The 21652-nt window shown below is 37.4% G+C and overlaps 9 protein-coding genes across 9 annotated transcripts; 3 read left to right on the forward strand and 6 right to left on the reverse strand.

Moving 5' to 3' along the window:
- Nucleotides 1-817: 817 nt before the first annotated feature.
- RHIMIDRAFT_240376 (uncharacterized protein) lies at nt 818-1356 on the reverse strand (the record flags this gene model as incomplete). The annotated part of the gene is made up of 3 exons (XM_023609363.1): nt 818-1017; nt 1064-1222; nt 1272-1356. 3 exons carry the CDS (start codon nt 1354-1356, stop codon nt 818-820), a joined length of 444 nt encoding a protein of 147 aa, XP_023463408.1.
- Nucleotides 1357-1450: 94 nt separating this feature from the next.
- RHIMIDRAFT_299720 (uncharacterized protein) lies at nt 1451-1952 on the forward strand (the record flags this gene model as incomplete). Its single annotated transcript, XM_023614333.1, has 2 exons — nt 1451-1668; nt 1783-1952. The coding sequence occupies exons 1-2, from the start codon at nt 1611-1613 to the stop codon at nt 1950-1952; spliced, it is 228 nt and encodes a 75-aa protein (XP_023463409.1). The 5' UTR covers nt 1451-1610.
- Nucleotides 1953-2374: 422 nt separating this feature from the next.
- On the reverse strand, nt 2375-3324 carry RHIMIDRAFT_309189 (flavo protein WrbA). Its single transcript, XM_023614590.1, has 2 exons — nt 3021-3324; nt 2375-2964 (listed from the first exon to the last, which is right to left on the reverse strand). Exons 1-2 carry the CDS (start codon nt 3133-3135, stop codon nt 2462-2464), a joined length of 618 nt encoding a protein of 205 aa, XP_023463410.1. The 5' UTR covers nt 3136-3324; the 3' UTR covers nt 2375-2461.
- Nucleotides 3325-5667: 2343 nt separating this feature from the next.
- Nucleotides 5668-6765, reverse strand: RHIMIDRAFT_240379 (protoplast secreted protein 2 precursor; the record flags this gene model as incomplete). Its single annotated transcript, XM_023609364.1, has 4 exons — nt 5668-6077; nt 6140-6415; nt 6485-6596; nt 6655-6765. 4 exons carry the CDS (start codon nt 6763-6765, stop codon nt 5668-5670), a joined length of 909 nt encoding a protein of 302 aa, XP_023463411.1.
- A 997-nt stretch (nt 6766-7762) lies between these two features.
- On the reverse strand, nt 7763-9117 carry RHIMIDRAFT_262281 (Osmotin, thaumatin-like protein). Its single transcript, XM_023611592.1, has one exon. It carries the CDS (start codon nt 8621-8623, stop codon nt 7937-7939), a length of 687 nt encoding a protein of 228 aa, XP_023463412.1. The 5' UTR covers nt 8624-9117; the 3' UTR covers nt 7763-7936.
- Nucleotides 9118-12698: 3581 nt separating this feature from the next.
- RHIMIDRAFT_240381 (uncharacterized protein) lies at nt 12699-13607 on the reverse strand (the record flags this gene model as incomplete). The annotated part of the gene is made up of 3 exons (XM_023609365.1): nt 12699-13180; nt 13256-13298; nt 13365-13607. The coding sequence occupies 3 exons, from the start codon at nt 13605-13607 to the stop codon at nt 12699-12701; spliced, it is 768 nt and encodes a 255-aa protein (XP_023463413.1).
- A 1327-nt stretch (nt 13608-14934) lies between these two features.
- On the reverse strand, nt 14935-15369 carry RHIMIDRAFT_262287 (uncharacterized protein; the record flags this gene model as incomplete). The annotated part of the gene is made up of 1 exon (XM_023611593.1): nt 14935-15369. A coding segment is annotated over exon 1 (284 nt), but the record flags the coding sequence as incomplete, so codon positions are not given.
- A 705-nt stretch (nt 15370-16074) lies between these two features.
- On the forward strand, nt 16075-18005 carry RHIMIDRAFT_285785 (dihydroxy-acid dehydratase; the record flags this gene model as incomplete). The annotated part of the gene is made up of 5 exons (XM_023613311.1): nt 16075-16177; nt 16226-16286; nt 16338-16530; nt 16586-16859; nt 16915-18005. 5 exons carry the CDS (start codon nt 16075-16077, stop codon nt 18003-18005), a joined length of 1722 nt encoding a protein of 573 aa, XP_023463415.1.
- Nucleotides 18006-18465: 460 nt separating this feature from the next.
- RHIMIDRAFT_206519 (Phox-like protein) lies at nt 18466-20145 on the forward strand (the record flags this gene model as incomplete). The annotated part of the gene is made up of 9 exons (XM_023606910.1): nt 18466-18546; nt 18603-18744; nt 18800-18854; nt 18903-18994; nt 19064-19256; nt 19327-19516; nt 19569-19790; nt 19848-20000; nt 20065-20145. The coding sequence occupies 9 exons, from the start codon at nt 18466-18468 to the stop codon at nt 20143-20145; spliced, it is 1209 nt and encodes a 402-aa protein (XP_023463416.1).
- Nucleotides 20146-21652: the final 1507 nt, after the last annotated feature.

Here is a 21652-nt window from a genome sequence, read left to right on the forward strand (position 1 = left end):
TCTCCTTTTGATATCAAATATAAAGCATATCAACGACAATGAAGCAAAGCAAGGATTTACAATAATTCTGATCAAGATGATCCTTTAGAAATTGAAAAAACTCAATTTATCCCTACATGACTTATCTATTCAGGCTTAAAAAGGCGATAAACAAGTGCAGCATGGTAGCTCAGTATCAGTACATTCTTGGAAGGTACAATCTACAAGCTGAAGAGCTCAATCGTCGGGTATCCGCACACTAATTCTTCAAGAGCCTTTGATAAAGAAAAATATTGTCGTCTACAGTAACTCCACCATTAAATAGTGAATATCAAGTTTTGCATACGCATATTTCAGGCAATTTGGTTGTTATTCTCATCCATTGCTTCCTGCACACTACATTTACCAGTTCTTTATACAATTTGGTCTGAGTATGTCACACATTGCAGTGAGTACTTCTCGATGGTTGGAGACTATTTACTACTGCTGACAGTAAGTTGTACAACAATTGATCACTGCATTGTAGAGTATAATGACAACGGTTTCAATTAATTCTATATGGGTTTACACCACTGTATGAGAGCGATATGGTTAAGTTGATAATGCTCAAAGATCTAGAGAAATAAAACTGAAATAAAGCGTGGCACGCAGGAACCTTCATCGCCTCATCTTCACTTTCCACTTTGGCAACTATGTATTTAGTTCTTTTTGTTTGCTTTTGTTTAATTCTACGCATATGTAGTCATTATAACAAGTTTATTTGAAAAATGAATGAATAGCTATCTTGTTTGAATATATGTGAGGTAAAATAATAAAAAACTCATACCAATCAAAGAAGTTAATCACTCTCTGGTAAGCTTACGAAGGATTGTCTTTCAAACGCTTTCCCTTGCAAATGATACGAAAGACGGAAAACTTCAGGGCAAATGATGCCATACAGTAACATTTCTTGACTACTGCTTTCTCCTTTGACCTTTTTGGCTGCTTCATCTTCAACTTTCAATTCTTCTATTGTTTTTGCTGCTTCGCCCAGCGAAACTTAAACAACTATTCATATTCAGTATTGTTGTCTGTAGTTGATTACTAAAAGTGTCTACCCTCAAATCATAAAAGAAATCAAGCAACAGAGGAATCATATGCTGAACTTGATGTGTCTCCTCTGTTACTGTGCCTTTATTTTCTCTATTGAAATTAAAAATGCCATTGCCGGCGTACTGTATAGACCAGAGACGGATATGCTCATCTATTGACAGGTTAGCTTTTCTCTTTTTGTGTAAGATGTGATTGCTTACCGCTGGCTTGGACAAAATATAATTTCAGTTTTTGAAATGTCTCAACAGAAGCATACGCAAACTTACCAGCAACGGCTTTGATCATAGTGGCTCAACGCTAATCCAACTACTTGTAACATAAAGAAAATTGATCGTAAAGAAACAGAAGCAGAATACGATGACAGCAATGAAAATCTTATTAATGTCTAAGAAATATTTGATCCCATACGCTCCATTTCTGATCCTGAGCATCTTTTAGCATTAGAACAATTGAACATTACTTAATTTGAGCATATTGAAGTGGATAACGAGAATAATAAGGTGCAGATTGAATTTATATCAACTATTCCTCACTGTTCAATGACAACTTTAATCAGTTTATGTATCAGAGTAATCTTGCTGTGTATTTTGCACGATCGTTTCAAGTTAAAACACACAAACACACACAAACACACGCAAACACAAACATATAAACACACACACACACATATATATATATACCTGACATGTTTTGAATTAAATTAACTATAAGATGATATTAAAGTGCATAAAGAAACTCATCAATCTGAAGGAGTAGTGAATAAGAAATTGAATGATAAGGAAAGAGTAGCAGCTGTACTGGAAATTACCATTGATTGGAAGTTGTCAATCAATGCTTGTCAACTGCAAATCTCCATAGCGTGGAAAATCAAAACCAACTAGATATAATCAATAATAGACGCCTTTGATATTCTTAGGGGCCACCATCTGCTTCACTGGCTTATAGTAAATGAAAACGGTTTTATACCGCCTTATTTTTATATTAATGGAATTGCCTTAACTTTTACAAGATTATACAGTAAAGATAGAAAAATACGCACTACTCAGTGAATAGTCTTGGTTGTCGTATTTACCCTATAAGCACTTGATAGTAAGAGATTTCCCCAAGAGTGAACAATACAAAGAGACTGACAACAAAGTATATTATGCGTTATGATCAATTCTTATTGGTTATAAACTTTCTCTTTCTCTCTTGTTCTTAATAAAGAGATTATATTTCTCTTTAAGGGTATCCTAAAATGTCAGTGATCAGTTCCCTAATTTAGAAATATTTTCCATTCGATAGAACGCATTTTTTTTTTTTAGTTTTGCAATGAAGTATGATGAACAGATAGTGTTTATTTAAAATAGACGAAAGGAAAATGATAAAACAAGTACATGCAATCTAATGTTTAAGCAGCATTCTTGCCCTTGACGTAGGTGGAAAGAATCTTGCCAAAGTTTTCACCTTGGGTTTGTGCAATTTCCTTTTCCTTTTGGGTAACTTGTCTGCTGCCATCACCATTAGCAATAGTACCAGCACCATAGGCAGAACCACCAACGACTTCGGAGTTGTCAAACAAGTGAGGGTTAGCGAAACCAAGAGGGACGTAGATGATACCGTGATGAGCAAAGTAAGTGACAGTGGTGAAAGCAGTGGTTTCTTGACCACCGTGTTGAGAGGCAGTAGAGAAGAAAGTACCAGCAAACTTACCAGCCAAAGCACCAGAGGCCCAGAGACCACCAGTGGCATCGAAGAAGGCCTTGAGTTGAGCAGGCATGGTACCAAAACGAGTAGGAATACCAAACAAGAAACCATCAGCATCCTTTAAGTCGTTGACAGTAATGACGGGAACATCAGGCTTGGGGGGAGCATGCATCTTTGTCAAGATTTCTTCAGTAAGGGTTTCGGGGACTAACAATTACGTCAATTATTATTTTCTTTTATGCATAGATAAGCAAATGTCCTACCTTGGAAAATCTTGGCTTCAACACCAGTAGATTCGAGACCCTTTTGGACTTCTTGGGCAAGAGTATAGATGTGGTGGTAGAGAGAGTAGATGATGATGTAAACCTTGGGAGCCATTTTAATTTGTATTTTTCTTTGATAGAAATAAATTAAAAAAGGGAGATCAAAATGTTGAACCGCGCTTTTATATGAAAAATTCAGCTCTTCTTCTGAATAAACAAGGCATTTTTGATTACTGAAATCTGAGTAATCTGCAGTCACGCTTATAAGGCAACTTTTTTTTAAAGCAGCAAATATTTTCTTGCTTCTTATTGGCTAATGGCTTTTTTTTTTTGTTGAAGGCTAATCATGAAATGAAAAAGTAAAGGTAATGATTAGCTTATTAACAAAGAGAAGAGTCGTTAACGAAGTATATACAGTAGTGCTTAGAGTCTAGTTATTGAGAACAAGCATCGAGTTACACAACAAACTGTAAAACATACGATTTCTAATTCATTTATAATATAAATTGCGGGATTGAACAGAGGTCACTTTATGACTTTGTTTTAAATGATGATGAAAGCAAGGAATCAATTGGTTGAATGTGATTTAATGGTATAATCGTTTACTTTATGAGCCAACCTGAGGACACTAACCTCTCCTTTGGGGATGTCTTTCTGGATATAAATGTCTATTCAATAAAGATCAATTAGTGTATTATCATGAGTTGACTTTATCCTTGTTACTTTTGGTTTGGAGTATGTGCTTGACATATATCCAACACCCTTTAAGAGAGTTAATCCTATTCTTTTTGTTTTAATAATGCACTTACCATGTCTTCAGTTGTATGTCCATACCAGAACTCTAATCCTATATGAACCCTATTTAGTACTAGTCAAATAAAACCAAGCATTAAGCAATACGTTTATCGTTTTCTAATGTCTGCACGCGTAACATGATGATGCCAACCGATTTGGTGTCATAAATATCCAAGAAAGGGGAGTCTAAAAAAATTATAAGAGAGCGTAAATACAATTCCCACTGCTTCAAAGTTACCCAGAAAATCATTTTTCAAACAATCTGACACGGCCTTTTGAATATCATCATCAGTTTGGAGACGTGATGCGCATTTATAAGTAAGCATAGTCCTCATTATTTGCTCTCCCGTTCCTAGATTACAGCTTTAGCTGACTACCAAGCCCCAAAATCCAGAACGCAAACCTGTTGTACTACAAGCAACTCCTGGTATGCCGTTTCTTTCATTTTGTGCCCAACAACCACATCCGTACATAGCAGCCTTTTTTTGCAATTGTTTAGCCCAGGTGCAATGTTGACATGCTTTGATTTTTACCTCTCCCACTCTACCTGGGAATTTTAAAGATATACCACCACTGCTAACACCTGCTGCAATATTCCCAGTTTGATCAATACAAACTGCGCCCACGGTATCATGTCCCAAATCCGGTTGCTTCGTTTGTTCTTGATATTCGATTAATCTGCTCATATGTTCTGCAAAGGTAGCAAGCGAACTTTCTAACATTCAAGGATGTTAGCATAATATTCATGCACATATGCATAGAGCGATCAAAAAATTACGCTCTATCAACTCTTCATTTTCAACAGTAGTATTGTTTCTTGCTTTTGCCCATTCCTTGGCTCCTTGTCCAACCAGTAACCTAAGGTCCATAAATTAATAATATGAAGATGGGTTTCATTGTTCTTTAATCTTACATCGGAGGCACTCTGCCTAAAGGTAAAAGACCATCTTTGCCTTCGAACACTAGCTGTTTTGCTGTCATGATTGGATTCTTGATTCCACTGACAGCCCCGACAGCACCAAACGTGCCTCTGGCTCCTTCCATTATACTAGCATCACACTCAACGGTACCTTTTATAGTTAGATTAGAACCATAGCCTGCATTTGTTATAGGATCATCCTGTGGACTGTGTTATAATCTCTCTCTTTTCTGATCATAACTTTGATGGCTTACTTCTAGAATTTTGATAGCCATTGCCACTGCATCTATAGCCGATCCATTCTCTGATTTTAATATCTCCATACCAGCCTTACATGCTCTAATAAATCCATGAGTGCCTGCAACCTGGTATTTGTTTATATGATGTTACTTTGCACATAAGGCTCTATATGCAGGCTCTTTGGTTTTGGATAAATTTCCTTTTTCAGAATTAATATTATATGAACAGAGACAAACAAAACCATTCCTTCATTCTCTTTTCTTTATTTCCATACCTGCACCAATATGAACTGCAATGAAGACGGAATCTGTCATAATTACAAAATGAATAAAAATAGTTTTTGCAAGAAAGCACTTATTCCCCTAGCCAATAAAAGTAAGCGGAACTTGCAATGTACAAAATAGTCTAGCGATGATCTCGCTTTCCATATAAAGTGGGTTATTTGACAAACAGAATACACACACAGATGTGCCACTATTTTGCGCTGAGGCCTAGTTTTACAAAAGCAGCTGTATTTAACTAAATATAGTGCGACAACAACATATCCTATTAGCATTTATGACGACTATATTGATACGTGTAATTTTATTAGATAAAAGAGAGAATAAACATTGCACGATGATAATACTAAATTAGTTAAAAGTAAATAGTTTCCCAAAAAAATACATTATTTCTAAAGAGTAAAGAAAAAGATTACATACAGAAGCACTTGGATGACTTCTTTTCTTTCTTTGATTTCGTCTTTGAAGCCGATTTGGGTACGTTCTTGTTTTCATTATTATTACTTGTAGTAGGATTCTCATCGACTTGACGTGTTGTTTCACTAACAGGTGCGATGGGTTCATCAGAACTCTTTTGAGGCTTTTCTGTTGTTGGAGCAGCTGTTTCTTCCTTTCCTGCAGATGATGATTGGACAGGTGCTGGATTAGTTGAAGGCTCTGTGGCATTGGCAACTGCAGAATCAGCTATCGACTTTGAGTTCTCCTTCTTTACGATTTCCAAGCCGCGGTGATACGTGTTGAGAAGCTTGGCAAAGAGTTCGCCTTGTGTCTTTGCAATATCCTTTTCCTTATCAGTGGGCAATCTTGAGCCGTCTCCATTGGCTACAAGTAATGGCTATTTAGAACTTTTCTGTTTCTTTTTACGTGTGTGTGTGATTGCTTACCAATTGTACCCGCACCATAAGGTGAACCACCAACGACTTCATCATTGTCAAACATGTGACTGTTAGGATAGCCCAAAGGAATGTAATTTAATCCATGATGTGCAAAGTATGTCAATAAAGTATAAGCCGTGGTTTCCTGTCCTCCGTGCTGAGAAGCAGTCGAGAAGAAAGTTCCCACAAACTTTCCAGAAAGCGCGCCGGTAGCCCAAAGAGCACCGGTTGCATCCAAGAATGACTTCATCTGGGAAGGCAAAGTGCCAAAACGAGTTGGGATACCTGAAAAAGAATGTATACAGATTGAGTATAATTTATTCTAGATCCCCCATCAAAAAAAATTATCCTTACCAAAAAGGAATGCATCAGCTTCGGCAAGCGCGCCTACAGAGATGACAGGAATATCAGGCTTAGGTGGCGCGTTCAGCTTGCTTAAGACTTCATCTGATAAAGTTTCGGGCACCTTCATATAATGAAGGGTGTCATTAATGCAGTAATAGACGCATGCATGTATATCTTACCTGAAATAGCTTGACAGTAATGCCTTCGGATTCTAGTCCTTTTTGAACTTCCTTGGCTAAAGTGTAAATGTGATGATAGACAGAATAAATGATGATATAAACAGTAGGCATGGTTTAGAGTATGAAACAACAAGAATAAGAGGAAAGAAATGGAAACCCTTAAAAAGAAAAAGGTTTTTTAAAGACCGTATTAGAAATCCAAAGAAGATTATTGGCCGGCTTGCATTACTTCATTAATAAATCATTAGTCAACAGTTTGTAAGGGAAAGGAGTAAAAAGCGACAGCAATGAATTATTTCTATAAAAGATATAATTAATAAAGTCCTCATTCCTTATGATCTTCTTTTTGAAGATCGCCCTTTAATATCTTGATTGTTAAAATAAAAAAGCAGTGCCATGATGTGACAATAAAAAAAAGGGTGTTTGTCAGCAATTACAAATTATTAAATGAATCTCCGCAATAAGCCATGTTGATTGATGCTTATTGATAAACAAGTGATAAAAGAAGCTTGTCTTTATATAAAAGTGTATACATAATCAGTCTACAAGGGGGTAGCATTGAGTATTTCTTTTGTTTTGGTGATATATAAAAAGAAGGGTTGATTAGTCATTCTTCTTGATAGATCAATCATTAATCAAAACTCGTATACAGTGATCAGATCACAAAAGCATTTTTCGTCTTAAAAATTAAATTGACAAGCGAATTGTGATAATGATTGGTTCTACTAACAAGCTTATTGTTTACTTATCGTCAGAATGAGGATATTTATTGAGGTACTGCAAGTAGTAAGAATAGTGAGTTTATTGTATTCTTCAGATGCTTTTATTGTTCTTTATCAAAAACTGAAAACGTATATCAATGATTCAATTGAGGCATAAAATATGACACCTTTTTACATTACCTAAAGTATATGTCACATTTTCTACAACAATACATATATGACTGATGAAGGAAGGTTACACATTCTGGAAATAATCAGTCCGTTCATTCAATAACCTCATAATCAGTCTCCTAAAAGTAATACAAAATCAGCTATTAAGAAGCAAAAGTGTGTAAATAAAAGTACATGATATTAACAGACTAAGGGAACGTATAAACGTTAGATAGATCAGATTTACTATAGCAATTTCTTAAAAATAGAGTAACTATGACTAAAAAGAGTGTAAAAGCTACTTACAACATAGGCCATAGTTTAAGAAAGAGAAAAGTGGTCCATAAAAATTAAATTCAACTGGTATCAATAGAACCTGTTTATTCTACACTAACGTTTTAAAAAATAACTTAGGGACAGAAAGTGATAGTATAACCACTGCTGGAGGCACAGGTGTAGGTAGAGGAGGTGTCATCATAAGCATAGCTGTAGACATCAGGACAAGCTTGTTTAACAGAGTTAGCGTATTGGCTAGCCTGGCACTTTTGAGGAGAGTTATAGTCGCCTGTGCAGCAGTATTGAGGAGTGCCATATGCACGGCAAGCAGAGTTACAAGCAATAACGTTACCAGAGCCATCCTTGACTTGGAATTGAGCAGGGCATGAAGGAAGGTTGGCGCAGGTGGGAGTACCACAGTCATATTTGTTAGTATGGGTAGTGCCACCATTAGGAGCAACAGAGATAGGCAAGTTGAAGCCATCGACAAAGGAGACATCATAAAAGTCCTTGCCGCCTGCGCCATTCAAGGTAAACTCAGCAAGAGAAGAAGGAGCGCTTGGTTGACAATCACTTGAGCCGGTGCATCCCTTACGACCCCAGATGCGGCCTCCCCAGTTGGAAGCAACGTCAAAGGTTGTGGATTGACCAGGAGAGAGGACAACAGCCTTGGGGTTACCAACAACGTTTGTAAGTTGGTTTGCTTGAACTGAGTAGCTACACTTGTTCTTGACGATCATAGGGACAGCGCTGCTAGGAACAGCCATAGCACCAAGAACAACAAGGACAATGGAAGAAGTAAGAGTGTTGAAAGCGACCATGATGAGAGAAGAATAGGAGAGATAAACTTGTTAAAAAAGAAGATGAATTAAAACAAAACTTCCAGTATCCAGAGGGTTATATATATATACATGTCTTTCCAAATTGAAGTGCCGAGATGACGATGGATACTGTCCTTTGTGCTCTCCTTCAAGAGGGTCATCATGCGAAATATCGAGATTTCCATGAAAAGTTAATCTCTTTTTCATTTCTTTTTTTTTTTCCTTTGTCCCTTCCCTGCATGATCCAGTACCTGAATGTTACATCCATTAATTTGTGACTTGGAAGGACGGGCAACCTTCCTGATATGGTCTTTATATCTAAGCAAAAGGGAAAGTAAAGGGAAAAAAAGGGAATAAGGGCGCATAGCGCACGACCAAATGTTGTACAATCGGAAAGTATAAGGTTAATTAATCATTACAGATACAGTGTATTAAGTAATGCATTCAGCACCAATCCAGGTTGTTTCTAGACATTACCAGTCGCGGTGTAAGGGTGGTTTAAGAAATTAGTGAACACGGGTAATTTTTGTCATATTGTGACTTTTGGCTACTAGTACATCATTACAATACTATGAGCCTTATAAGCCATAGAATGGTTTAAAAATAACTCAAGTAAGACAGGACTCAGCTGCAACGCATATGGTCAGCAATGACACTGATCTAGTTTATTGTTCTTAGAGTTTTCTATTACACTTTCGAACTTAATCAGCATAATATGTCGTAATGCCACCTGACCAATGATTCAATGGCTGTAACCGATCCTAGTGTTACCGAAGTTAACACATATGAAATATTTGCAGGTTGAACGTCTTATTACGATTGCATCCTACTTTACAAAACTTCAAAGGGAATTTATCTAGAATTTGATGACCAGGCCTTTAATGGTCTGTCCTTGGAATCATCTTTGTGACTCTCATTCAAGTAAATACAAGTCTTTCAGTTGCACCATTTCTTAGCTTGAGCAGCTTTATCAAATTACAGTCTGTAATACTGATTTATCGATTTTCTTTGCAGATTATTCTCACCAATACATCGGTTAAAAGAAACCATGCCAGCTGTATGTATCACCATAGTGCTATTCTGCAACCTCCCATTTACCATCGCCTTTACACCGCGACTGGTAATGTCTAGAAACAACCTGGATTGGTGCTGAATGCATTACTTAATACACTGTATCTGTAATGATTAATTAATCTTATACTTTCCGATTGTACAACATTTGGTCGTGCGCTATGCGCCCTTATTCCCTTTTTTTCCCTTTTACAGTCGGTCTCAGTACACAAGAGACGCCGAAGTTTCTTTCTAGTGGCTCACAGAGCTGTTTATTTAAAGAGTCATTAGCTGAATCTTAGCACAAGCTCAACCATTCTTTGTCAAACCTCACTAGTGGTATATCAGTAGAAACTAAAGCCAGATAAACCAACTTGTTGATATTTAGTATGGCAATGACGCATCTAATGGCTTTTTTTTTCTACAAGCTATGTTGAAATCGGGAACTATGGCAAGTCTGATCGGCAGAAAGGCAAGGACAAAATAAAATTTCAGGCACACATTTATCCGCAATTTTCTACAATGGTTCCAGCCAAGCTAGCGGTATCAGATGAGAATAATTCAGAAACCATAAGCTTTCAATAAAGAAAAGAGGGATATGTCCCGGAGATATCGACGATTTACACTTAGTTTTTGCAAGTGGTGCTTTGTCTTTGAATATATTCAAATAAAACAGGTTTGACAACCATATTTTCTGCTGAGAAAATGCATGTGATTAACCAGCTACTTCTTCAGCTGCTGTAAAGACTTCTCCAGACACTGATGTTTGCAATTTTGGTAAAGCGTACGAAAACAGAAGGAAATACTCATCTCATTCATGGCCCACTTCAGTGTTATTGAAAACCATTAGGTGTCATCAGCCATTTATAAAAATGGCCTCAGGTTTAGCGTCTTCTAACGTGTGTGGTGCCACATTACTGCGCTTAATCTCGCTGATCGTAGTGTCACCTTAATTTTAAAAAGTTGTTGTTCAGTGGTTCTTGTAATAAACATCTATTGCAAAACCCCATTAAAAAGTAACATATCAAATTAAAGGAGAAGAGAAGTGAGCAGACATCTTTGTTTTCAGCTAATTTTTGGCCTATTCAGCTACATATATATGCGTATTTAGGATCTGAGACTCGGAAAAGATTTTTTGTCACAGCTGCTGAATGATGTACACGTTAGGGCATTTTACTCTTGGTGATAAATATAAGTGTTAGCGACTGGAACACTTGACTCATAACGATAAATGAATTTATTTAATAAGATATTACATTTCTTCTAGTATTCTTAACCGTTTGCATAATGTCTTCATCTACCCTAATTTGATATTTTATCCTTATGCTAACCATCACTAGTATTTTCTGAGCTTACCGCAAATGAATTATCATTAGCACTTGCTGTAGAGGTTGCTATATATACTAGATTCATGGTCATTGGCATCGATTGTGGATGCATCAGATCTATTAACACTACCGCTTTGAACACGTAACCATCCATGAGAAAACGACAGCAGATGGTATTTTATGCATGCATGGCAACGTTCCATCAAATTTCATAAAGATTTGCCATATATCAGCTTAGAAAGGTGTGTTTCTGATTCCCTGAATGATAAACTAAAGATAATAGATTGTATAGGAGCAAGTATACACCCAGTCAATTGGAAAGTTTGCTATTTGGAAGGCCAGCGCCAAGGTTACTTTACAAATTATACCAATCTCATCAACCTCAAAAATGCATACCAGCGTTGGAAAACAACAAAAAGCAGCAATATACACAATTATTTTCTAAATGTCTGCGTCAACCATTTTCGCTACCAAGTTTAATGACAAAATTGAGAAATGCTCTGCATAAACTATGGCCTTTGTTTCCGATAACGATAGTAAAAGAACGGATTACTAGACTTATTTTCAAAATAAATACGACAATGAATGTGAGACGGTGAATTAATGCGCTATGGGCGTCTTTAATTTATACAAGTGTTTATATCCTTTACTCTACAGCCATATATGCCTAAATTTCGTACCCTTTTAGTATTTTATACTGAGTTTGAATAAAACACTTGTATATATCTAAACCCTGTTGGAGGGAACCGTGTTCTCGACGGCAATTTCTCTAAGGAAAACCGAGGGTCTTTCTTCGCCTCTCCAAATGGCGCAAGAAATATCAAGCGTGTTTTTACTTGCGTTTACATCTCTGTTCCACAGTATATTACAGATTTTGTAATCTAATACTGTGGGACTTTTTACCAATCGAGAGCTTCTTTTGTTCCAGCCCCTTCTGCTTACAACTGTTGCATATTTAAATAGTTGATAGAACAAAACTGCCATTAAATAACATTGGCTTTATCACTCTGATTTCATTAGAATACCTTCGACGTTCGAAATTCATTTATGCCAACCAGGACATTCTTGAACTGCCTTGATCTCTGAAGGAGCCCCTTCTGCAGAATCCCCGTGGCGTCACTAACATGACCCCTGATAGCAACAGTGTCTTTGTTTTTCATGTCATTTCCAAAAACCACCAGAGGAATTGAATCAGAATATTGGAACTTGCTTTTCCGAGCTACTCTTTCCTTTTCTTCAGCAGATGGCCTAATTATTTCACTGTCAATAGCCTTTAAACATTAAACACTATTGCCATAATTACATTTGACTATTTTCTTGCTTCTTCTTTCTTTCCTTTTTGCGCTGCTTTCGATTCTGCTTTGTTTTTTTCCGCTTTGTCTTGTTGTATTTTTTCCTCCGTTAATCAGCATGTTGGCCATTTCTGCATTTGGCCTTTGCCTGCCTTGGTAATCGTAGAAACGAAATGGTGCAGATCTTTCATCGTAAAAACAGAATAAACGAGGTATACACCATTTCCAGAAAGATATGTGCGCTGACTTGACGTTTTTTCGTATATATTGAATTATAAGAACTGCAAAAATGCGACTTTACTTTCTAAAAAGATTGTATTGATTAGAGCATATGTGACATATGCATTTGTCTTCTTCACATCGACTGTTTTTGCCGAAGGGAAGCCTGTCTCTATTGTTTTTATGTCAGCCCTTAGTTTGAACTTCTCTATTTGGCATGCTCTTCTTTTTGCACCATTGTAGCATTGCCTCTCTTGAAAATACGAAGCATGCATCAAAGCCATCTGTTTGAATAAAGTGGATAAATTTATTTTGACTCTCAAGAACTTTGCCCAGGCTGTCGTAGCCAAACTTCTTGAAGTTAAAAATCGAATAAAACAAGTTTACGCTGCCTTCATAAGTGCCATCGCTCTTGTGTTTTGTAATTGCTTGCAACGCCTTTGCATTTATAGAAATATATCGCCAATGCATAGACGGCGTGGACATTAACGAAAAGCGTCTAGGCATTTTTGCTTTATCGTCTTTGCTCTCGTTACAAAGTTCTTCAAGTTCAGATATTATAACAGCCAAACCAGGCACGAATTTTGCTGGAGAAGCGGCAAGGTACTTGACAGTAGGCGGTATGGAAAGCTTAGCTTGTAAACCATTGCATATATGAAGTATCTGTGCTATATTTTGGATTGAAACAAGATCAAAGTACTGGATAGGTCACTTGGATTCTCCATTTATTAAAATTTGCCAACAAAAGTCGTCAGCCAACTTGTACAGAAGTCCTTTGGGCTTATCCTAACTATATACATAATGAACATCGATGTCGCATCTAAGTATATAAATATATAACTAAAAACTTACCTGATAAATGATAGCAAGTCTGACAGTCAAGTAATATAAAACTCTTCTTTGAGAGTTTTCTACAATGTGGTTCAAATAAGCAGTAGCAAGAACAACATAAGCAGCAAACAAAGCATCACTGTAGCCCTTTATAGGATTGTCTTTAAGAGAAAAGACGATAGACGGGTGCTCTGCTTTAAAATCCTCGAAACCAAGCGCGACATTGTTGGAAATGTAGGCCTTGTTTGTAATCTTTTGGCCCATAATGAGCTGTGTGATAGCATACCAAAAGCTCTGTTGGGTTATAACGACCAAATCAGTTGAATCTTTGTTATTAACAATATATGCATTGACAAACAGTTACGCCCGAAAAAGGACATTTCTAATGAATGCGCTTAATTTGATGATTTTCTCCGTAAATGATTCCTTGTATTCTGGTCTTATAACAGCTTCAAGGTAGACTTTGCGTGTAAAGCGCTCATAATTGCTTTCAAGTTCATTTTTCAGCCATTCATCTAGTGTTGCCTTGTAATTACTACATTCTTTGGACCTTGCACTTTTATGGTCCGTTTGGCCGTATGATTTGCATATTTAGGCCCGATCATTACTTTTACTGTTACTGGCCTCTTCAAGACGCTGTTTTTCTCCTTTCCTTTCTCTATCTTTGTTCCGACATCATATTTTGAGCCAATCTTTCTTTTCTCTGTCATTTTGAATAACGTTATATTGAAATATTTTGAAATGCGTGTATGTATGTATATAGCTACTGCTTACGTAGAGCGAGCATTTATAGCTGCCTTTGCTCTTATGTCCAGGCAGGCCACAATCTTCACAATTTTCAATATCTGCTATCAGGTTAAAAATAAAGGTGTTATGTGAGACAAAGTATATATTATACATAGAATAAAAACAAGCTATTCTCTACTTCCAGTCGTTTTAATCTGTATGTCTCTTTGAGATGATATGTCACTGTTAGAGAAGGCATAGCGTATACACAAGACGATAAGTCAAACAAAAGAAAAAGAAGAGAAAAAGTTAAAGAAAGGGAAATACATTCAATGACTTATATGATATACCCAAATGACGACTATGTTTGGCAACTATTGTTAAATGAGAACACAATCAATCATTTATTTCCGAAAACACTCTAGAACGCATGTTGTCAAAAGCGTATTCACTCGAGAGAATCAATTTATTATTACAACTCAATTAAACTAGAAAACATACTCACTTCATTAAACAGATCGCTTGTATGTGTCTTTGTCCTTTTTTTAAAATAACGTTTACAAGCACGAGGGACAAACCAAAAAGATTTGTCTTTGCTACAAGTGCCAATTTATCAGCTCAGGTACTAAGGATTTGTTCGCAATTATCAGCACCATGTAGGGTATACTTTTTTTTTTTTTGCCGCTTGGAGTGATTGCAAAAGCCATACGGATCACTAGCTAGTATATTGGAAGACTTTCAAAACTCTTTGTAGTTGTATTTTTTTTTTATAAGGGAGCACTGGTGAGCCAGTAGTCCGGATTTTATTTAAAGTCAACTTGACCAATACAATTTATAAAGGAAGTGAGACTGATGCTAAAATGAAGATTTTTTTTTGAAATATGCAAATGGTGAGTAGTGTTTAGTGAGAATTAAAGTTCCTTAATCAAAAGTGTAGCTGTTTTCATGGCGTAAGCGGAATACCATTTGTTCAAGAGAAGCGGGCATCGTTTGACAAGTGAAATGTGTATCGTAAAATACCTTTTGCCAATGTGATTGCCATATGACTTGAAGAGTGCAGCCGAACAGCGATAAAAGCGAGATACTTGAGACAATTGAGCTGAGAGTATCGGGTGTAGTGTTTATATGAGATACTGCAATGGTTAGCATTGACTGTTCAATTTGAGTAAGCGAGCAGGATAACTCAGGAAAAAACTTATGGAGAGCCATTGTCCACAGCGCGGCTTTGTGATAACAACTGAAGAAAAAATGAGACGCAGTTTCATCAGCGGAACCACAGAATGAACACGACGTGGAAGGGCGTTGATTCGGAATAAGGACATGTAGGCGTTGTTTACAAGGGGTTGTTCGATGTAGCAAACGATACCACGTATTTCGTGCTGTTGGAGGGAGCGGTAGTCACCAAAAAGATGTCCACGACGCAGAAGACACGGCAGGTTCGTATTGTTTCTGCTTCAAGCTTCTTTGCGACAGCAAATGCTTACGGTAAGACTGATAACGGACAGGAGGACCAAAATCGTTCACTCTAGAAACACTAGCCGACTAAAGGGTGTCAAATCTAATGTAGGGTATATTTGTGGATTATAGTGAGTAAAGCTGAGAAAACTCAGTCAACCAATCGCAAGATCAAGCTGCGAATGATTTGGTGTATGCAGCGCCAATTTATTTTAGCAATAGTGTAACAACAAGCAGCCAACCACTACTGTGGTTTTTGATTTTGATCTCATAAAGATGCAGACCAGACAAACCAATCAGAAAGCCATATTCAAATATGTCAGAGTTGATACACCAGTACTGCTATTTAGATTTGACACTTGCTTTAAGTTTTATAAAGCGTCTTTTTCCCTCTTCTTTTTTTTTTCCCCTCCCCACTCTTAATAAACAAATGGCTTCAAAAATTCTTTCAAGAACAGCCCCTTTAAGTCAACGTGCATTGTAAGTATTCCTTGTTTAATAAGTGTCAACGCGCTAAAGCTAGACTAGACGTAACGTTGTAACAAAGACCATGCCAGTTGGCCTTCGACACTATGCTTCTGATAACAAAAAGTTAAACAAATACAGTTCTATTATTACACAACCCAAGAGTCAAGGAGCTTCACAAGCTATGTGTAAGTTTATCATAACATAAGGATAACTCGTTTTGACATTTTTAATAGTATATGCTACTGGGTTGACTGAAGAGGATATGAACAAGGCACAAGTTGGTATCTCTAGTGTGTAAGTATTGTAATATACAAGTGTTATGTGAGGCTAATGCATTCATCAAAGCTGGTATGAAGGAAATCCCTGCAATATGCATCTTTTGGATTTAGCTACTGAGGTTAAGAAAGGTGTCCAAGAGGCTGGTCTTATTGGTTATCGTTTTAATACAATTGGTGTAAGCGATGGCATTTCAATGGGTACTCGTGGTATGAGCTACTCTCTTCAATCTAGAGATTTGATTGCGGACAGTATAGAAACCGTAAGTAGAGCTGAAGAAATTCCTTATGAGTCACTGACAGCTAGTTTCTGTATAGGTCATGGGCGGTCAGTGGTATGATGCCAATATTTCTATTCCTGGCTGTGATAAGAATATGCCTGGTGTTTTGATGGCTATGGGTCGCGTTAACCGACCTTCATTGATGGTATACGGTGGTACCATTAAGCCTGGTCAAGGATGTGGAGGAGAAAAGCTTGATCTTGTGTCAGCTTTCCAAGCATATGGTGAATACGTAGCTGGTTCTATTGATGAAAACAAGCGTTTTGATATCATCCGTCATGCCTGTCCTGGTCCTGGTGCTTGTGGTGGAAGTAAGTACAAGGATGAGATTCGAGATATAAGAAGTATTTATATATGCATTCATAGTGTACACTGCCAACACCATGGCTTCTGCAGCTGAAGCTATGGGTATGACTTTACCCTATTCTTCTTCTACACCCGCATCTTATCCAGAAAAGCTTGAAGAATGCCGTAATGCTGGTAAAGCCATTCTCAATCTTTTGGAAAAGGACATCAAGCCTCGCGATATCATGACTCGTGCTGCCTTTGAAAATGCTATGGTGCTCACAATGGCTCTTGGCGGCTCCACTAACGTTGTGCTTCACTTGATTGCTATTGCTAAGAGTGTTGGTGTCAAATTAACCTTGGATGACTTCCAAGCTGCAAGCGATAAAACTCCTTTGTTAGCTGATTTGAAACCAAGTGGCAAGTATGTCATGGAAGATATTCACGGTATTGGTGGTATCCCTGCTATTCTTAAATACCTTATGCAAGAGAAATTGATCGATGGTGGCGTCTTGACAGTGACTGGTAAAACACTAGAAGAAAACCTTCATTCACTCCCTGGTCTTCCTCACGGCCAAGACATCATTCGCCCCCTTTCAAACCCTATCAAATCTAGCGGTCACTTGCAAATATTGCGCGGTAACTTAGCACCTGAAGGATCTGTTGCCAAGATCACAGGTAAAGAAGGCCTCCAATTCACCGGTAAGGCTCGTGTCTTTGATGGTGAGGAAGGCTTTATTACTGCCCTTGAAAATAATGAACTGAAGAAAGGAGAAAAGACTGTGGTTGTCATCAAAAATGAAGGACCCAAGGGAGGTCCCGGTATGCGTGAAATGTTGAAGCCATCTTCAGCCATTATGGGTGCGGGCCTCGGTAAAGATGTTGCTCTCTTAACAGACGGTCGATTCTCTGGTGGCTCACACGGTTTCATCATTGGCCACGTCTGTCCCGAAGCACATGTAGGTGGACCTATCGGCTTGATCAAGGATGGTGACGTGATCACTATTGATGTAGAGTCTCGCGAAATGAATGTGGATCTGTCTGACGCTGAGCTTGCCGAACGTAAAAAGAATTTCGTCCCTCCTCCACCAAAATACACAAGAGGTACCTTGGCTCGTTATATTCTGACTGTCAAGAGTGCAAGCGAAGGCGCAGTGACTGACGAAGCATAGATATCTTTCCCCTTTTGTACCATATATAAATAAATAAAAAGCACGTGCTCAGTTCCTATAAATGACGTCAATAGGGGTTTCGTTTTTCTCTTTTTCTTTCCTTCTTTTATCGCATAATGAGTGATGACTTTGAAAACATCGTTCAGTGGGATGTACACACAGACACAATAACACCGCAATTAGAAGTTAAAGATCCTCTATCCCAGTTTAGTGAAGAGACGGTAAAGTAGATTAATATACAAAGTTTATCTGTGCTTAATTATCATTACAGCTATTGCCTCCTTCTTCACCTCACAACGATACTAGTAATATTAATGTCACCTTGACTGAGTCACCTACTTCGCCTCACTTTCCCAAGTCACCTTTGACGAGTCATTCTAAGGCGCAGTTACCTAACAACAATCAGAATGGACACACATTTATGCATAATCAAAGTGATAATATGCCCGAACTTTCCACCATGACTATAATTATTGACGACCCAAAAAAGCACCAAGATCCTACAGCAGGAACCTATGTTACATATCTTATTACCACTACAGTAAAGCTGAAATTGTTCGTAATATAGATGATGTCAACTGAAAATATATGTGGTAGACTACCTTAGAAACCTTCAGGAATAGTGGCCAACCTTGTTCAGTAAGACGTAGGTTTCAAGATTTCGTATGGTTGCATAATACCTTGACTATGGAATACCCGGCTTGCATTGTGCCGCCCCTTCCAGACAAGCATCGACTGGGTAACAAAGTAGATAACTCCTTTATTATTATTATTATTCATAGCGGGTCAACTAGAATACATTAAGGGAGATAGATTTAGCTTTGAGTTTATAACAAAACGAAAATTGAGGTTGGTTAAATGATGTGCCTTTTTTGCAGTATAACTTATATTTGTTAGTTTGCAATGGTTTATGAACAGAATATCAAGGCATCCTATACTTCAGTGTTCTCAGAGTACAAGGCTATTTCTCGAATCCAATGATTTTGTAAGTTTATCGCATATAAAATAAGTTATTGGCTTAGTAAATAACCTTGTGAAATAGAGAAATGATAAACGAGCTCAATCGACATATGTTCCTCCGACTACTTCGTTAATTAATTCTATAGGCGATACTTTAGTTAATGCATTTGTTAAACTAAAGAAACCAGACGAAAAGTTTGAAGAGATGAAAGACATTGTAAATAGATTGGAAGACAACCTGAATACTATTGAAAGGCTTTATTTGAGAATCAATAAGAGACAACGAGGCAAGTGAATATATATATATATATATATATTTGTGTGTGAGGAAAGAAGCTAATGTCTATACAGACTTACAAAGAGATTATACAAATTTTGCCAATAGTGTGCAAGGGTTATCAGCATTAGAGACGAATATAAGAAATTCACTGCACCAATTTGCAGAAACTTGCAAAGCGTATTCAAAAGTGATGAAGGAAATGTCAGAAAAGGAAGAGCTCTTGTTCTTGAATGAAATACATGAGCTTATTGCTTATTGTCATGCAGCAAAAGTAAGGGATGCAGTGCTTTGCATTTATACTAGATACTTATATCGTATATAAGGATGTTTTAAAAGCAAGAGATCAAAAGCAGCTCGATTTTGAAGAGTTATCACGATATTTGGATCAGGCGGTTCTAGAGAAGGAAAGGACGCTACATCCTAGGTTCAGTGATCGCGGAAATATTACAGAATATGTAGCAGACAAGATAAATGAAGTGAGAGGAATTAGCATGCAACAAGCAAAACGAGAAAAGCTTGCAAGACTAGAAAGAAAGATAGACGAGGTTTTTTTTTAATTAGCCTTTTTGTTGAAATTGCCTTGCTGATATCTTTATCATTAGCTTCAAAATGAAGTATTAAGGACTAGTGATGAATCAGCAGAGTTCTCAAGCCAGGTTGTAGAAGAATTTAGCTTATTTCAAAAGACAAAGCTACTTGAATTGAAGCAAGGTTTATTAGCTTATGCAGATTGTCATATTGATTTTTTCCAAAAGGTAAAAAAAAAAACATAATCATATTTATATACGAGCAAAGCTTTATTAAGCATGGACAAAATAGGGAATGGATATCTGGGAGAGGATATTACCTGTCCTAGAGAGTATAGATAGTGAAAAAGGAGACGGCGAGGTCACTATGTAAAATACCCCTTTAGTACCTAATAAATCACTGTAAATACTATTTGATTGGACGGCACTTAGTACGTCATGGCGTGGTCCATATAAACCATTCGTTGTCCGCAACTGTTTTCTCTTCTCCAAAGATCAGCTATAACTTGCTGGAAAGCTACTTTCTTGGATTTATCTTATTGCGTGTTTGTGTGTGTTATCGTGTATCTTTCGCGCTTGTGCATGTATGTTTGCCTTATAAATCAGCCTCGATAAAGCAAACAATTGAATAATGTCACTTGGACCTCATCGCACACCGTATGGTTTCTCAGCAATGTCATCAACGTCCAACTCCTTACCTCGTCAGCACGTGATGAATGCACCTACCTTTCAGCAAGTAATGACAATTGTGCCCGCACCTAATCCTCCTACTTTACCAACACATCATAATAGCAATAACAGCAATAATAATAATAATAATAATAATAATAGTAACAACAACAATAACAATGGTACTGCTAATAACAATGCATCAATCACACGGCATGCCACAGCAGGTACGACGCCACAAAATCTATATTGTGACAATTGCCAAACGTTTAGACATGTCGCATTCTTTCAAGAAAAAGAATACAAGTATAAAGTGTGTAAGATGTGCAGTGAGAGGGAACTGCAAAAAAGATTATACAACAAGGAAAGATACGAACAATATGAAGAACAACAAAAAAACTTGAAGCATAACCGATATTCCATACATCAGCATCAGCAGCGCCAGCAGCAGACATACAGCGTTCAAACAGCGACTTCAGTCTATGCGCAACAAGCTCAAATATCTCCACACTATGCAAATAATAATAATACAGCTGCTAATCCAACTCCAGCGCCTTCAACCTCTTCACAAATACCCATACAGTTACCCCAAATGCCTATTGGCTTAGGAGGAGGTAATGGGTCAGCTAATCTACCTCCACCACCCAATCTCGCAACACCAACCAACAGCAACAACGCATCACCACAGATAAGCACACCTTCTTCATCCATGATGCTTGGTATTAATATGAAGGGCAATAGCAGTAGCAATAAGCAGCATGCATTCCCAACAGTAGCAATATTGCCTAATTCTAACAACACTAGTACTACTAATAATAATAACAGCAGTAATAATGGTCGTCATGATCAGCAACAACTCCATATGCATCAAGTCATTCAACCTTCACTACCTTTACCAAATCCATCCATAGCAACACAGAGAAATAGGACAAGCAACAGAGCAGCGAGCAATGCGAGTATAGCAACTAATGTGAATTTGATCTCATTAGATGAATTTGTTGAGGAGTTAAAAAGACACATAGACTTTGACAGAAAGCTGTATCATATTGATATTCAATCCCTTATTGAATCAATGGGACCATCTGCAGGATTCACACAGCTGGGAAGAAAGATTTGTGAGAAAGTGCTAGAAGGAACAAAGTTTAACTTTAGGTATACATATATAGATAACTAACAAGAGCAATGGTGCTAATCATCAAACACGCAATAGT

Source organism: Rhizopus microsporus, assembly GCF_002708625.1.
Source record: "Rhizopus microsporus ATCC 52813 unplaced genomic scaffold scaffold_16, whole genome shotgun sequence".
In the NCBI taxonomy this organism is placed as follows: Eukaryota; Fungi; Mucoromycota; class Mucoromycetes; order Mucorales; family Rhizopodaceae; genus Rhizopus; species Rhizopus microsporus.

Bases quoted from the DNA above. Each gene is read 5' to 3' on its own strand.
- RHIMIDRAFT_309189 (XM_023614590.1), bottom strand. From the start codon at position 3,135: ATGGCTCCCAAGGTTTACATCATCATCTACTCTCTCTACCACCACATC. The intron at 2,965-3,020 runs GTAGGACATTTG...CGTAATTGTTAG, and splicing joins TGAAGCCAAGATTTTCCAAG to TCCCCGAAACCCTTACTGAA.
- RHIMIDRAFT_262281 (XM_023611592.1), bottom strand. From the start codon at position 8,623: ATGGTCGCTTTCAACACTCTTACTTCTTCCATTGTCCTTGTTGTTCTT.